This window comes from Brienomyrus brachyistius, unplaced genomic scaffold, assembly GCF_023856365.1.
Source record: "Brienomyrus brachyistius isolate T26 unplaced genomic scaffold, BBRACH_0.4 scaffold272, whole genome shotgun sequence".
Taxonomy (NCBI): domain Eukaryota; kingdom Metazoa; phylum Chordata; class Actinopteri; order Osteoglossiformes; family Mormyridae; genus Brienomyrus; species Brienomyrus brachyistius.
Window position 1 is genome coordinate 120,285 of NW_026042547.1, and position 15,093 is coordinate 135,377.

Sequence of the window (15,093 nt, forward strand, 5' to 3'; positions counted from 1 at the left end):
AAGGCACTCCTGCCAAAAAATCAAAACCCTCGTGTAAATACCGTGATCAATGGGACAACGAATTAATTTTTCTGAAGAAGAGCAGGGTGGGGGACAGTCACGCGTTTTGTAAAATTTGTAACTGCGACTTTAGCATCGCACACGAGGGAAGGAATGATGTTGCCAGCATGACAAATCCGCCAAGCACAAGCGCGGGCTAAAGGCACAAAAACATGCCCAGGCGATGTCAGCATTCGTGACGAGAAATGCCACTGAGGCAGACCAGGTCACAAGTGCAGAGGTAAAAATGGCAATGCCGTGTGCCAAAAACAACATTCCTTTCTCCTTCCATGATGACTTCAACAAGTGTGTAGCTGACATGTTCCTGGACTCTGCTATTGCACAAAAATACTCAACGGGAAAAACGAAGGCTACTCAGCTCATCAAAGGTAAGTTAGCTATATAACGTTAGCTACCTGTCTTACTGCTGGGCTACTGTACGTTTGCTAAAACGGTATAAAATGGGTTTGAAATGTGTTTGAATATTCTAACATTTGAGCATCAACCCATGGCATGCATGTTGTAGGCTACTAGCTAATTACTGGACACTCAACAGTTGCCATAGCAGCAGAACTACAGGATGAGTTGGCCAAAACATGCCGATCTCAGCCCTTTTCACTGATGTGTGACGAATCCAACAACAGAACAACAGACAAAGAATTCGTCATCCTGACTAGACTCTACGATGAGGCCACTCTGCAGGTCGCTACAAGATTCCTGGAGATGCCTACATGCAATGTAGGAAATGCAGAAAATCTGTATGGAAAGCTGAGTGAGGCATTAAGGTAAGGGGAACTGCACTGTGTTGTTGACATGTTTAGTAGTTTGGATGTAATTACAACCTTACATTTTGTCTGAGACGTTTTGTGGCATTGCTTCCTGTTTCCAATAGAAAAAGAGGCATCCCATGGGATAACCTGATTGCCTTTAACTCTGATAATGCGAGTGTTATGAAAGGCCGACATAACTAGGTCATCAGCAGACTGAAGACCAGCCAGCCCCACATCCAGGACCTTGGCTGCATCTGCCACCTGGTACAGCTGGCCATTGGCTGTGGCATCAGAGCAGCCCAGGTACCGGTGGAAGACATCCTGGTGGGGATATACACCCACTTTGATAAAAGGTAAATGCATACATATAGGCCTGATATTTATCTCGCCTAATGTTGTGTGTGTTACAATGTAACAACAATTCATGTGGCTAGCTCATGAACAAGGTAGCCTAGTAGACCTGCAGTTCATATTCTTTACACACACACACACTCACTCACTCACTCACTCACTCACAATTCCAACCACTAACAGAGTAATTTTCTATCTCTCAGTGCAAAAAGATGTGAAGTCTACAAAGAGTTTGTAGACTTCACTGATTCAGACCACCTGAAGCTCCTCAGGTACTGCAGCACAAGATGGCTAAGTCTGTTAACCTGCATCCAGAGGGTGCTGAACCAGTGGGATGCACTACAGGTAGGATGGTAACTCCACTCAGCAGATATCTACACAGTTTACTATGCAGTTTACTATACCCTGTATCTCTATGTACTTTAGGCCTACTTTAACAGTCATAAGGAAGTAGAGAGGAGTGTTAAAGTGCGTGATCTGGCAAGCCATCTGCGTGATCCAATCATGAAGACCTATTTCCTGTTCCTGAGTGCTGCCCTTAAGCCTTTATCTGAATTTAACATTGCCTTCCAGGTGGGTGTCAATGATATTGAATGAATTAGTGAATAATAATATATAATTAAATGTTTGTGTTTATTGTAGCATTCTTATTTCACTGTTATTTTGTTGTGACCATTGATATTATTTGCAGTCAGAGGGAGTACAAATTCACAGACTTGAAGAGGAGATGTGCAGGCTGATAAAGAGGATCCTGGGCTACCTCATACCAGCCAGGGCAATCGTGGGTGTACCTCTCAGGGAGGTGGAGTATGGAGATGGACATCAGTTGGCTGATGAAGATCTCTTTATCGGAGCAGACACAAAGGCATTCACGAGAAGCGCTGAGCTCCCTGTGTCAGCCGAGAAGAAAATCTTTCAGTGAGTGTATTACCCAGTAGTTATATTATGGTATCATCTTTTGACAGTATGAGAGTACGGGCTGTAGTGTGCCTAAAAATATTACCACTAATGCATTTTTTTCACTCTGATGCTGTGAGAACGGTGAGAAGCTTCTATGAGGCAGTGCTTAAGAAGATGTTCTCCACCTTTCCCCTCGACCTTCCACTCCTGAGGGACCTGAAATTGCTGGACCCTGCAGCTCGCCTTAACATAACTCCAGGGACAGGTAGATAATAGAAAGAGTTTCCAATAGGCTTTATGCCCAGCTTCACTACTTACCCTAGCAACCACCCTAGCAATGGTCAGACACACCTTTTCCTTGCTCGCCTGCCCGCACGATCGCCGCTTACCTCGCGGGCAGGCGAGCAAGGAAAAGGCGAACAGGAGAATACGGGGCAAAACGGGAGTTTAATTAAAGGACAGGGTGCAGGAAACATGGGACGCTAACTTACATCAATGACGGACAAGGGGAACAGGTCAGACCAGGACTTAAAATACACAGAGACTAATCAAAGTAAGCAGACAAAGCTGGAGCCGATCAGGGAAGCACACGTGGGTAATCAGGGGGCGTGGCACACACGAGGAGCGGACGGGCCGGGCATGACATATACCCTTTTGTGTTTTCATTTAGGCTATGAATGTTCACAGCATGTCAGTGTCAGCAAAGGTAGGCCTATCATTGGCTTTATGCACAGCTACACTACTTCCTGAACTTCAGGCAGCTCCTTTGTTTCCTGTCTGCCATTATTGGACAAACTGATCACCTGGATTAATTAGTTTGTCCAATAATGGCAGACAGGAAACAAAGGAGCTGCCTGAAGTTCAGGAAGTAGTGCAGCTGTGCATAAAGCCAATTGTAGTTTATAAGTGGTTGACAAGTGGTGATTAGCTTTCTTGTCACCTGTCTTAAAATGTAAGGGATACTGGAGCTTGGTTGGGGTGGTGGGACTGCTCGCGGCGGACGCCGGAAAATTTCCCTTATTTTCAAATCCAAAACTTGACAGGTATGCTGAAGAGTTCGCACACCTGGGTTTGAACAACTGATCAAATGGCTATCCGAAAAAAACCTGCAAACACATCGGTGTCACGATCACTGCTTCACAAAGCGGTGATCGTGCGGGTCGGCAGGCAGGAACAGGAAGACAACCGAAATCAGGGCAAAACTAGGGGTTTATTACGGGTATGAAGCACGGACATCAACTCACATCAGGTAACATCAATGACGGACAGGGCAAACAGGTAAGACCAGGACTTAAAACAGGACAGGACTAATCAAAGTAATCGGACACAGCAGGAGACGATCAGGGAAGCACACGTGGGTAATCAGGGGGCGTGGCACACACGAGGAGCAGACGAGCCGGGCATGACAATCGGCCCTTTCTGAATAAGATTGCCCACTCCTGTAGTAGCATATGCAGTTACTGTGTATTGCTTGGTAAAGGATGTTGTGTACCCAGTGGTCATTGTGCCATATCGTACACTTCGCCAGTTTTTAGTTAAAAAAGAGAGAGAAATAATAAAAAAAACGTTAATAAAATAAAAAGAAAAAAATAAAACCCAAAAATAATTATAAATTATAATCCCTTGTATGTGTACATGTGTGTATTTGTAGCCCTATGCAGACCATTGGGTGTTGTGCAGTTTGTTCATTACACACATAATTTCAGAGGGACAACAGTTACCTTAGAAAAGAGTACAGCACTTTGATGAGGTACTCCTTATTCACTGACAGGTATCAGTGCCATAATGGAAGAGTGGAACGATACTACAGCAGTCAGATACAAATTCATGCTTTTGATGTCTGTGATGTTTGGATATTACATACATCTGTAATATCTGTAATACAGTCAGCCACCAACATTCTGTAAGCAACAACGTCGGACCAGGAAATTGTAAGTGTTCATAGTGTGATTGAAACACAATGAACTGAAATCAATGTAATTACAGATAGAACGTCTTTCACAAAATGCAGCGTCATAGCTAAAAGTTTACCACTCCAAGAAGCATCTCATTATTTTGCCGCTATTGCTATTTCCGAGTTTTTCACTTTATTGGGGTTATGTGACTGACACAATAAATTGATGACATATATACAGTATATATTTATGTTATATGTTTATATATTACACAGTTTGCAAGGTTTTGTACGCAAGTTAGACCATTAATATTATAAAGTTTGTTAGTTTTTGCGCACGACTCACCGTCAGTCAGACCAATCATTGCTGGAACCATTGTATTTCCAACGAACTAATGTGGTTCAAGCTACTGTGGTACGACGGTTTTGGGAAACAGTCGTATTTCGGATGTTGGTTATTTTGAACCGGACCATAGTACGATGCATCGTTAATGCTAACTTCCGTCGTTGTTTGGGAAACGCACCCCCGTTTGTAAGTTTAAAATGCATTAAAGCACCACATAAATTTGTCTACTGCATCAAGGCTTTTTGACTTTGTCAGGAACCTCTATTTTATTTTTTTTTTTTTATTAAAGTCCCTCCACCACTCCCCCATGCAGAGGACTGCTTTATTTCTATTTATTTATTTAATTTTATTTATTTCCTCAAGAGAAGGAGAGGGAGAGAGAGGAAGAAAAAAGGAAAAAAAAAACAGAGAAAAAGGGGGATAGAGAGAGGGAGAGAAAATAAAAAAAACAGATAATCTGCTTCAATATCTGCTGATGAAAGAAAACAATACCCAACATTTGTATGCATAACAATGAACATTAAATGTTAAATGTTGTTGAACAGTACAAATAACTAGTATTACATTATCTGTTTAGAAGCAACAGCTGATCAAGACAGTGTGTGTCTGTGAGTACCTGTTTGTACACCTGTGTGCACACCTGTATGTATGACCGCGCTGGTGTTCATAAGGTTTCTCCATGTAAATGTCTAGTAGTGTGTGTGGGGAGCCACAGGCCCCCCCAGGACATGAAGCTGACATGGAGGAGACCAGGGCCCCAGACATCCAGAGGCCACCCAGGGCACGGGAGCCTCTGGAGGACCACGGCAGGGAGAATTGCAGCCCCCACCCAGAAAAGGGCAGAGGAGAGCTCCTGAGGGAGGCCATCCGGCAGCCACAGTGCAGGAGCCCCAGGGGGCCGTGACGGCGAGCCCGCAGGCTCCATCGGCGGCCGGCCACACCAGGGCAGACCAGTCCCCCGGCCCAGAGATCCAAGGGCCCCCCCACCCCCCAGCAGGGGCCCGACAGAGCCAGGAGGGCCAGGCCCTGCCAGGCAACCACTGAGAGTGAGCCAGTACCCACCCAAGCATCCAGCCCCGGACATCGAGAATCACCAACGCACCAGCGGCCAGGGGCCTCATCCACCGGCAGGGAGTGTGGCGGGGGAGGGGGGGGGGGAATAGAGCCCGAGATGGAGTCTAGGACCCAACCTGACACATGCATAACCTCTATTAAAATAAAATAAATAAAAAAATTCACTAAATTATAAATGCATGAAGTCTTTCATGTGAAGTATGGCTTGGTCCCTAATCGGATACAGTATTTAACTGTGATCAAATCAATCCCATACCAAATGCTGTGGGTATCTTTGGCTACAAAATTATCCATACATATAACTTTCCGGGGGCGGCATGGTGGTGCAGTGGTTAGCGCTGTTGCCTCACACCTCTGGGACCCGGGTTCGAGTCTCCGCCTGGGTCACGTGTGTGGAGTTTGCATGTTCTCCCCATGTCGTCGTGGGGTTTCCTCTGGGTACTCCGGTTTCCCCCCCACAGTCCAAAAATATGCTTAGGCTAATTGGAGTTGCTAAATTGCCCATAGGTGTGCATGTGTGAGTGACTGATGAGTGACTGATGCGTGAGTGTGCCCTGCAATGGGCTGGCCCCCCATCCTTGGTTGTTCCCTGCCTCGTGCCCATTGCTTCCGGGATAGGCTCCGGACCACCCGCGACCCAGTAGGATAAGCGGTTTGGAAAATGGATGGATGGATATAACTTTCCCTAAGATTTTAATAAATTAACTTCCTAAATGTCAAATTTTCTAAGAAATTTACATGACAATTCCTCACAGACAACTTATACCCTTTTCTGCTCTAAAAATCTACCCACCAATAAATATTCCAAAAGGGATGTTGCTAACCTGAAGACAAATTATCTCAAACTCCCAATTTTACTGAAAGCCAAAGAAATTCATGTTAAATCACTTTAACTGGGAATCTCTACCTCTCAGGAGAATTTTAGAGAGCATGTTTTACAGTAGCTTTGTTTTTTTGTCATTTCTGTTAGGAATCAAAACCAGAAAATAAAAATCATCTGTTTTATGCATGTAAGTTAGTGTCTGTTTGGGGAAAGCACATACGACTGGTTCTATAATCATTATTTTAGGCAAATTCTTTATTCATAAATGCAAATATAGGAAAACATTGCCATCATTCTGTTCTTTAATCAAAGAACCCACCCCCCCCCCCCCAATAATTTACATCCTTACAATACATGCATCCAATTTGCCTATTTGACAACTCATGCCACTGTTATGTTCATAAACTCCTTCAGTTAAAAAAAAATAACGCTAATGCATTTGATATGGTTTTCATGTGTTTCCAAGTTATTGGCTATTTTATTAATGTAATGTTTGTGCAAACAAATGGTGCATAGTGCTACTAATTTTGTATGTGGTTTTCAATGTAAACTTGGTGAAATAATTAGAATTTGTGTACCAGTTCTTTTTGAACATTTTAAGCACATTTTAAGAATACAGTGATGGTACGGATAACTGTCACTATAATTATGTTTTTATGCCCTTTCATCTGTAATTCGGGCTATGGTGTGGATCCACGCTCTGTGATTCAGTGAAATTGATCTTGGATATGGTTTGTGCTCATAGGGACTTTCACACACAATGCTGTTTGCACTGCGCTGGCCGCTGGGTTCGGAGCACAATGCATGGTTTCTATTGGCCACATGACTATTCGTCAGGACGCACAGTGGCCAAATGGTGTGGTTTGAGCTGAAATGGTCATTAGGAAAAAAAAGCAGTGCTGATTGGATGGCAGAAATCCAGAGATGAGATAGACTCATGTAAGTGATCAAAAGATGTGAGAAGTGAGAGGAAGTGGTTAGTAGCGAGACGTACACAGGCACATTTACTGCCTTTGTGGGGACCTGAAAAATGATCCCCATAACGACAAAATAAAAGATTTTTAATCACATTATGGGGTACATATGGTCCCCACAATGTACTATAAACATAATCCACACACACACCAACACACACTTACTCCATTACACTTACTTAAGTAACCTTTTGCACTAAATGCACTTTAACAAGTTGTTTTAAAAGTGAATTCCAAAAGTCGTATTTTGTTTGGTTATGGTTAGGTGTAGGTTGGGGTTAAGGTCATCATATTGGGATTAACATTTTCCTCATAGAAATGATATAATTACAACCATGTGTGCATGTGTGTGTCTGTGTTTGTGTGTGCGCTAAGCTGCCTTCTCACACACCGAGAAACATTTTGCATCGCAGTTTGCATCATTCCAGCCAATCGGGTGGGTTGTTCCTGCCACGTTATATGCACAGTCCTCATCATGAATGTTATTAGGTTCTCCCTCCCTCCAGTACCTGAACAACAAACAAGAATAAACAACATTTATAACAATAATTATAACTAAATATTAAATAAAAATGTCTCAAATCAGCAACCATTTTAAGGGGGTGTTGTGTGGCTCTGTGGGTTAGGGTTAGTGATTTCACTTTTGAGTCCTTTCAGCAAGGCCCTTAACCATAATTAATATGAAGACTGGCCAATCCTGCTTTCTCAGTTGTATGTCACTTTAAATGAGACATCAATAAATAAATAAATGTAAATACAAAATGAACAGGAGAAGCATACTACAGCTCTGCTCCATGAACATCACTGCATATCCTTCTCTGTGTCTATAATGATATGGCACATATAACCTCTCTTACTTTGTGGTCAGTGGTGTCCCATCCACCCATTTCCAGGCTCCTTCATGTTCTCTGTCTGTCAGACCGATCCAGACATCCATACCACGAATAATGTCCTTGAGTGAAATAAAAAAATCATCAAAACATTAACTTAAATTGTCTACAATGATTATATTTTCTTAAACTAGAACAGAATCAGATGAGGACAATTATGAAGTGTACAGGTCAATCCTTTCATTATTTCTCTTTCCTCTCCAATATTATTATTATCTGGAGTGGGAGAAAATCAAGAGAAAATGTGTAAATGTAACATTCAGCAGTCGGTTACAATAATCAAGGATTTTGAATGTTAGGCATAGATTTAGGTATTAGAACTGATTCAATTTCATTTCTTGGAAAGGGGAATTTGATGTTTCTCCGGATAATTCTTATTTCCTTTTTCAGCAGCTTCGGACATTTATGATTTAATTTATAAATTTTTTTGATAAAGTTCTAAAATATTACAGCAGATATATCGCTTAGCTCTACTTTCATGTCTCACCTGTTCCTGTTGGCTGTTGATGATAATCAGATCTCCTCCTTTATTTTTACAGTCCTGTCTGCTTTCCTGCCAGTTTTTTTTCTCAGTGGAGAAGTAGTACAACTGAGTCCCAATCCTTGTCCATCCTCCAAAAATGAATTATTTGGTACATTACCTTAAAATATTGTTCCTTAACTTCTAATATGTCCCCAGCATTTGCTCATTTATTAATATTGTAATAACCACGCAACAGGCGTGTCTCATTAGAGCACTTTAATGTACTCCGTATGGCCGGAGCCCACGCCAAACTCACAAAAACAGGAACACAATGCAAACAGACCCAAAAACAAGAGACAATTACAGTAATGTTCCCCAGTATATATAAGGTCGTGCAGAGCCCACCACTTCTCCTTTTGCCCACTCCCTCATTCCCGTCATCTCCAAAACCCTAGAGAAAAAGGTGGGAGGACTGCCCTATAATAAACATCAAATAGCCCTAGTCCTCCAGCCACTACAATAATTTACTCACCTTGTTCTTTTCTAGTATTTTCAGTGTAGGTGCTGTAATTCATTCGTAACTGTTCTTTCTCTGCAGTGCAGGTGCTGTAACTGCTTTGTAGCTGTTCTTTCACTGCAGTACAGGTGCTGTAACTGCTTTGTAGTTGTTCTTTCTCTGCAGTGCAGGTGCTGTAATTGCTTTGTAGCTGTTCTTTCTCTGCAGTACAGGTGCTGTAACTGCTTTGTAGCTGTTCTTTCTCTGCAGTACAGGTGCTGTAATTGCTTTGTAGCTGTTCTTTCTCTGCAGTGCAGGTGCTGTAACTGCTTTGTAGCTGTTCTTTTTCTGCAGTACAGGCGCTGTAACTGCTTTTTAGCTGTTCTTTCTCTGCAGTACAGGCGCTGTAACTGCTTTGTAGCTGTTCTTTCTCTGCAGTACAGGTGCTGTAACTGCTTTGTAGCTGTTCTTTCTCTGCAGTGCAGGTGCTGTAACTGCTTTGTAGCTGTTCTTTCTCTGCAGTGCAGGTGCTGTAACTGCTTTGTAGCTGTTCTTTCTCTGCAGTGCAGGTGCTGTAGCTGGTTTGCAGCCGCAGATTCTCACTGTAATTGGAGGTGAGATATGAAAATATCTGAGCCATTTCAGCTTTGTTCCTCTTAGCTTCCCCTAGGAGTCTGTTATCTGTGGAAAAAAGAGAAAAAGAGAAATAGAGACCCAGAACTTGTACTGCATTATAAGTAACACGTACCCAGAAACAGTGTTATAATAATTTTATGAAGCTGATCTCGACAAGTCTTAATGTATTATTAACAAACTTACTATAAGCAGACTGCACTATGACAGCCGTCAGCAGGAGAAAACACAATATCCCAAGAAACACTATAGCCAGTCGGTAGCATCGTCTCCCTGTGGGATCAGATCCTGAGGGAACATAAACCTCTCCATCACAGAGGATCATGGGAAAATAGAGTGCAGCTTAGAGATGTTTTCAGAGTGATTTTATTTAAATACAACATCATTATTCAGTCACATTTACATGAATTACATAAATGTCTGGAGTACTGCAGACCGAACAGCAGACAAAACTGGAGTTACCGGAATTTTACTACACAAACTCACAGACTCTTATTAATCATTATCTGTGTGTCCTTACCTGAATGTTGAGTTCGCTTTGGAGTCTGTTCTCCTTGGCTGGATGTGCATTTTGTATGTATTTCAATTATATCTGCATTAGCATAAATATCCTCATTCATTTTATAGTTTGTACTGATCTAGACTGATCACTAGAATTTCTGCCTTTAGTCTGTATGCGCAGCAACCAGCTGTACTTGTACTCCTCTCTGTAATGCTTTGTGATCTGCAATTTGCAGCACATAACACATATGATATTTAAAGCATCAAATGGGTGAAATGGGGCAGCGTGGTGGTGCAGTGCTTAGCACTGCTGCCTCACTCCTCTAGGACCTGGGTTCGAGTCTCCGCCTGGGTCACATGTGTGTGGAGTTTGCATGTTCTCCCCATGTTGTCATTGGGTTTCCTCTGGGTACTCCAGTTTCCCCCCACGGTCCAAAAACATGCTGAGGCTGTTTGGCCTTGCTAAACTGCCCGTAGGTGTGCATGTGTGAGTGAATGGTGTGTGAGTGTGCCCTGCGATGGGCTGGCCCCACATCCTGGGTTGTTCCCTGCCTCATGCCCATTGCTTCTAGGAGAGGCTCCGGATCCCCCGCAATCCAGTAGGATAAGTGGTTTGGAAAATGGATGGATGGATATGTGTGAAATGAGGTTAATTTTTATTTCTGCTATCTATTACTGCATACATACTTTTGTAGCATACAATCAATATTTAAGCAAAGACAAGATAGCAGCAATGAAAATACCCACTTCTTTCCGTCTAAATATTCTTCTAGATTAAAAAATAGTATTGTGTATTTTAAAAGTATGGGACTATTATTAATGTATTATTAACAATCTTCCTGTAAGCAAACAGCACTATGACAACCCTCAGCAGGAAAAAACAACACAATATGCCAGGACACACTATAGCCAGTCTGTAGCATCGTTTCCCTGTAGCCTCAGATCCAGAGGAGACACAAATATCTCCATCACAGAGGATCATGGGAGAATAGAGGGCAGTTTAGAGGTGTTTTCAGGATGATTGTATTCAAATATCACTTCATTATTAAGTCACATTTACACTAATGGCCCTGCTGTCATGACCTTGTCGTAGGATCCTTCCATGTGCCACGCCCCCCTCGTTACCTCGTGTGAATTCCTGATTGTGTTCAGCCGTTTCGTGTTATTTCTGAGTAGTCCTGCGTATTTAAGTCCGCAAGTCTGTTTCCCTAGTTCGGTGATTGATGTAGTTTACCGTGCGTCTGTGTTTCTACCTTAATAAACCTTGTGTTTTTGGATTTCCATCCCCGCTCCATTGTCTCCCTGCTCGCTTGCCCGACATGCGGTCGCAACACCTGCCTCCCTGCTCATGATTCAGTTAATACAATACGAATTGAGTGTTGCAGACTGAACAGCAGACGTTTTCACAACATTACATTGTCTTAAAGTGAGCAAAGCCCCCAGTAAGTAAGCCAGAGGTGACAATGGCGAGGAAAAGTTCCTTAGAAGGAAGAAACCTTGGGAGGAACCAGACTCTAAGGGGGAGCCCATCCTCCAGGGGCCGGCAGAAGTCAAATGAATAGAATGGCAAAACCCTGATTCACAATGTCAAATTTTTTCAGATTTGAGTTTCAAAACAGGGTGAATAGCAGTGATAGCAGGCAGGTGCTATTACTAATGATCACCCATCCCCCTTTCAAAAGAGTAGCTTGGGGAAGTACGGTCGAAAGATAAAAAAGGAAATGCAACAACTCTAACAGACATAAAGTTCTTGAATTTAAATTGCTGTAAAACTCCAGACCTACAGTTACATATTAGGTAAAGCTTTACGTTAACTATTAACTTTATTATTAATGTAGATTACAGCTGTCATGTCTTTAATCAAAAGTATTGTGAATGCCATGCTTTAAGACATGTTAAGGTATAATTACATTATTCTTATAAATGCATTATAAATGCATTATGCAGGTGCACTGACTGTGACTGTTCTGTGAATGCATGGTGATCTTTGAGACACAAATCATGTCATTGTGGAAGTAAGACTGGACCATCTTCCCCCATTGTCCTGTCAACCTGCTGGAGAGGGAGTTAATGGGGAAGCTGGGGATGAAGGTGGAAATGGGGGAAGACGGTTTCACTGTGACTTCAGAGGCTTTGGGACTGTTTTGCTTATTGGAGAAAGAAAACTTTGCCGCAGATGACACAATTCTGAGAGACCGTATCCCTGAAGGACAAGAACAGCCTGAAAGATTGCATTGCACTGCTCAGTTTTCTGGACAAGGAGGGGCTGAGTGCATAAAGGATCTTGAGGTTGCAGGAAAACTGGGAGAGACTGTTGTGCTTGATTACGTCCATGTGGCAGAAGACAGGTCTGCTGCATCTGTCCGTTTGTCAGTCGGCCAGGAGCAGTGGTATGTGGGAGGTTCGGTCCCCTATGTATTATATGGGAAAAAGGGGTCATTAGAATGGAAGGACTTAGGACTCTGGGTGACAGAGTGTGAGAGAAGGACTGAGTGTTTGTGTGGAGGATGGAAGGTGGATGAGTGGAGATGGACAGGTGCAAAGGTACAAAATAGATCAGTGTGTAGAGGTAAAGAAAAAGGGGGATGCAGAGGGAAATAAGGAGAAAGGTGATGATCCTCTGCCCGACTGGTTAGGGGAAGCACCTGATTGCTTGTGGGCAAAAGGGAAAAATGATTTTGGCAGAGTGGTGTCAGCTGAGCCAAATGGGCATAAAGCCTCCAAAGAAAAGCTGCAGCTGGTGTCACAAAGGGTTAAATACCTTGGACATGTGTTGACAAGTGAGGGAAGGTCATTAGGACCAGACCGAGTGGCCTCCATACAGGAGATAACCAAACCATAGACTAAACAGAATTACTTTCAGTCCTAGGCATGATTGGCTATTGCAGGCCTTGGATTCAGGACTATGCACAGAGGTCACAGCCCTTGGTTGATTTGATAATTGGACTAGGACTGACAGACAGACTGACGTGGCCCGATGCTGAAGAGGCCCTGATTGATTTAAAACAGGCATTAATGTCAGCCCCAGCTTTGGGGGTGCCTGACTTTAGAAAGCCATTGTGGAAGTTTAGCTAAGGATTCCACTGGGTTTGGGGATAAGGTTTTGTTGGCAAAGAATGTTGATAAACCAGGCCGCTTCATCGCACCCTTTCCCCCATCCAACGCCTTCGCCGCTTCATACCCCCAGCGTGAACAGGCGGGTCTGTTGACCAGCGCCTGTATGGCTGCAGGACCGGATGGCTGTCTGTCTCTGCTGGACTACCTCCACCACCCCTTTTCCCCCACCCGTTGCAAGTCGTGTCATTTTATGTTGTAAGGTGTAGTGACCATGTGCTTATGTTGCTGAGGTGTTTTTTTCGGTTCCCACAATGTACTCCTCACTGGAGTTATTCTCCTCCTCTCTCCTAATGTTATTCTGTTTCTTTTCTTCTCTCTTCCCCTGTCTCCCGACCGGTCTACCCCCTACTGTGATGTTTGTGTATATGTATGGTTGGTTGATGGCCTGTTTTTCGCTGGTACTCGTGACTAGTGACATGGTATATTGCAACAGCAATAAAGGGTTTTCATCATCATCATCATCATCATGTGCTGAAAATGACTTTGTTTTGATTCAAACAGGTGTTATGGAGGGTGAGCTCCACGGATAGAAATGGAGCGGAGCACGGAGTGATGGAGAAGGCGTGTGGCAGCATTCTGGGACTAACCGACCATATCTCCCTAGATCTGCGTATCCAGGGATGGCCAAAGCCGTTCATGGCCTGGATCATGTGTCTCGTGACGGGTTGGTGGCAGCTGTGACTCGGGTGTAGCATGCCCCTGGGTTTGCCGCAGCTGCTGCCCAATTCTGCGGGAAGTGCATGGTGTGCATGAAATTCAATGTGGGAAAGGGCATTCCAACCGACCCTGCAGTGACCCCGAGTCCCCAAAGCCCATTCAATCACCTGCAGATGGAGCTAATGCTGTGCAGGGGATACAGGTATTGCTTGGTGATTGTAGATCTGTTTTCCAGATGGGTGGAGGCATTTCCTTGCTGCCGCCCTGATGCTCTAAGCATGGCAAAATGTCTGCTAAAGGAGGTGATTCCTCAATGGGGTATTCCATCTAAAATCACCACAGACAATGGTCCTGCATTTGTCACAGAGACACAGGCTAAATTGTGCCATTGGATGCAAATTGATTTGAAGCATTATTGTGCTTATCACCCGTCGAGTAGAGGGATAGTTGAGAGGGCAAATCAGACACTTAAACTGAAATTGACAAAAATTTCAGAAACAGCGGGCCTGCCCTGGGTGAATGCCCTGCCCCTGGCTTTATTGTTCATGCATGCCAGAACACATCACCAAACAGGGTTAGCTCCTTTTGTGTTGACAGGAAGGCCGACGAGTGTTTTGTCTCTCTCAAGATATGCACCACTGGAGACCTTGGATGGGGATTTGCTGACTTATCTTACAGATTTGCGGCAGCGATAGGTGCAGCCTAGGACGAGGTTCATGCCAATTGGAGGAATCCAGAGGGAGAGCCTCCGCAAGCTGTGACTCCGCTCGAGCCAGGGAGCTGGGTGTTGGTTCGTGACTTGAGGAGGAAGACATGGAACACGCGGAGATGGAGGGGACCACACCAGGTGCTGATGGTGACACCTCACGCAGTGAAAGTGGAGGGAATCGACACCTGGGTCCATCAAGTTCACTGCAGACGCATGTCCAACCCTGGTGGTTCTTTCGAGATTGGCCCTCGAGAGTGTCATAAATATGTTGTCTTTACATGATAACAATTTTAATTGTGTCAGTTATATTTGGGATCGATGCTATAATGTTTTGGAGAACTGGTTTTTCCAGTGCTGTACTCCAACAGAGCCAAACCCACGACAGGTTTTGAATCTAGGAAAAAGGGAGGTGATGGATGCCAATGCTGTGGAGGTTTTGGCTGAGCGGTATTCAGC

The 15,093-nt window shown here is 43.7% G+C and overlaps 2 protein-coding genes and 1 long non-coding RNA gene across 3 annotated transcripts; 1 reads left to right on the plus strand and 2 right to left on the minus strand.

The window, feature by feature from the left end:
• The first annotated feature begins 286 nt into the window (after positions 1–286).
• LOC125728385 (uncharacterized) lies at positions 287–4,660 on the plus strand. Its single transcript, XM_049005383.1, has 8 exons — positions 287–428; positions 596–824; positions 1,022–1,162; positions 1,364–1,505; positions 1,587–1,733; positions 1,852–2,078; positions 2,198–2,325; positions 3,104–4,660. The coding sequence occupies exons 1-8, from the start codon at positions 287–289 to the stop codon at positions 3,133–3,135; spliced, it is 1,188 nt and encodes a 395-aa protein (XP_048861340.1). The 3' UTR covers positions 3,136–4,660.
• A 2,583-nt stretch (positions 4,661–7,243) lies between these two features.
• LOC125728382 (CD209 antigen-like protein D) lies at positions 7,244–9,227 on the minus strand. The gene is made up of 4 exons (XM_049005381.1): positions 9,057–9,227; positions 8,549–8,673; positions 8,029–8,123; positions 7,244–7,680 (listed from the first exon to the last, which is right to left on the minus strand). The coding sequence occupies exons 1-4, from the start codon at positions 9,097–9,099 to the stop codon at positions 7,542–7,544; spliced, it is 402 nt and encodes a 133-aa protein (XP_048861338.1). The 5' UTR covers positions 9,100–9,227; the 3' UTR covers positions 7,244–7,541.
• Positions 9,228–9,459: 232 nt separating this feature from the next.
• Positions 9,460–10,378, minus strand: LOC125728383 (uncharacterized). Its single transcript, XR_007389051.1, has 3 exons — positions 10,174–10,378; positions 9,840–9,941; positions 9,460–9,701 (listed from the first exon to the last, which is right to left on the minus strand). It is a non-coding gene; the product is annotated as an uncharacterized LOC125728383 (long non-coding RNA).
• Between the last annotated feature and the right edge of the window lie 4,715 nt (positions 10,379–15,093).

What these genes read in the sequence shown, in the direction of transcription:
- LOC125728382 (XM_049005381.1), bottom strand. Translation starts at nt 9,099, where the DNA reads ATGAATTACAGCACCTACACTGAAAATACTAGAAAAGAACAAG. An exon ending in AAATACTAGAAAAGAACAAG is followed by an intron (nt 8,674 to 9,056) that starts GTGAGTAAATTA and finishes TCATTTTTGGAG; the next exon opens with GATGGACAAGGATTGGGACT. An exon ending in TCAACAGCCAACAGGAACAG is followed by an intron (nt 8,124 to 8,548) that starts GTGAGACATGAA and finishes ATTTCACTCAAG; the next exon opens with GACATTATTCGTGGTATGGA.
- LOC125728385 (XM_049005383.1), top strand. Translation starts at nt 287, where the DNA reads ATGGCAATGCCGTGTGCCAAAAACAACATTCCTTTCTCCTTCCATGAT. An exon ending in AAGCTGAGTGAGGCATTAAG is followed by an intron (nt 825 to 1,021) that starts GTAAGGGGAACT and finishes GGTCATCAGCAG; the next exon opens with ACTGAAGACCAGCCAGCCCC. An exon ending in TACACCCACTTTGATAAAAG is followed by an intron (nt 1,163 to 1,363) that starts GTAAATGCATAC and finishes TCTATCTCTCAG; the next exon opens with TGCAAAAAGATGTGAAGTCT.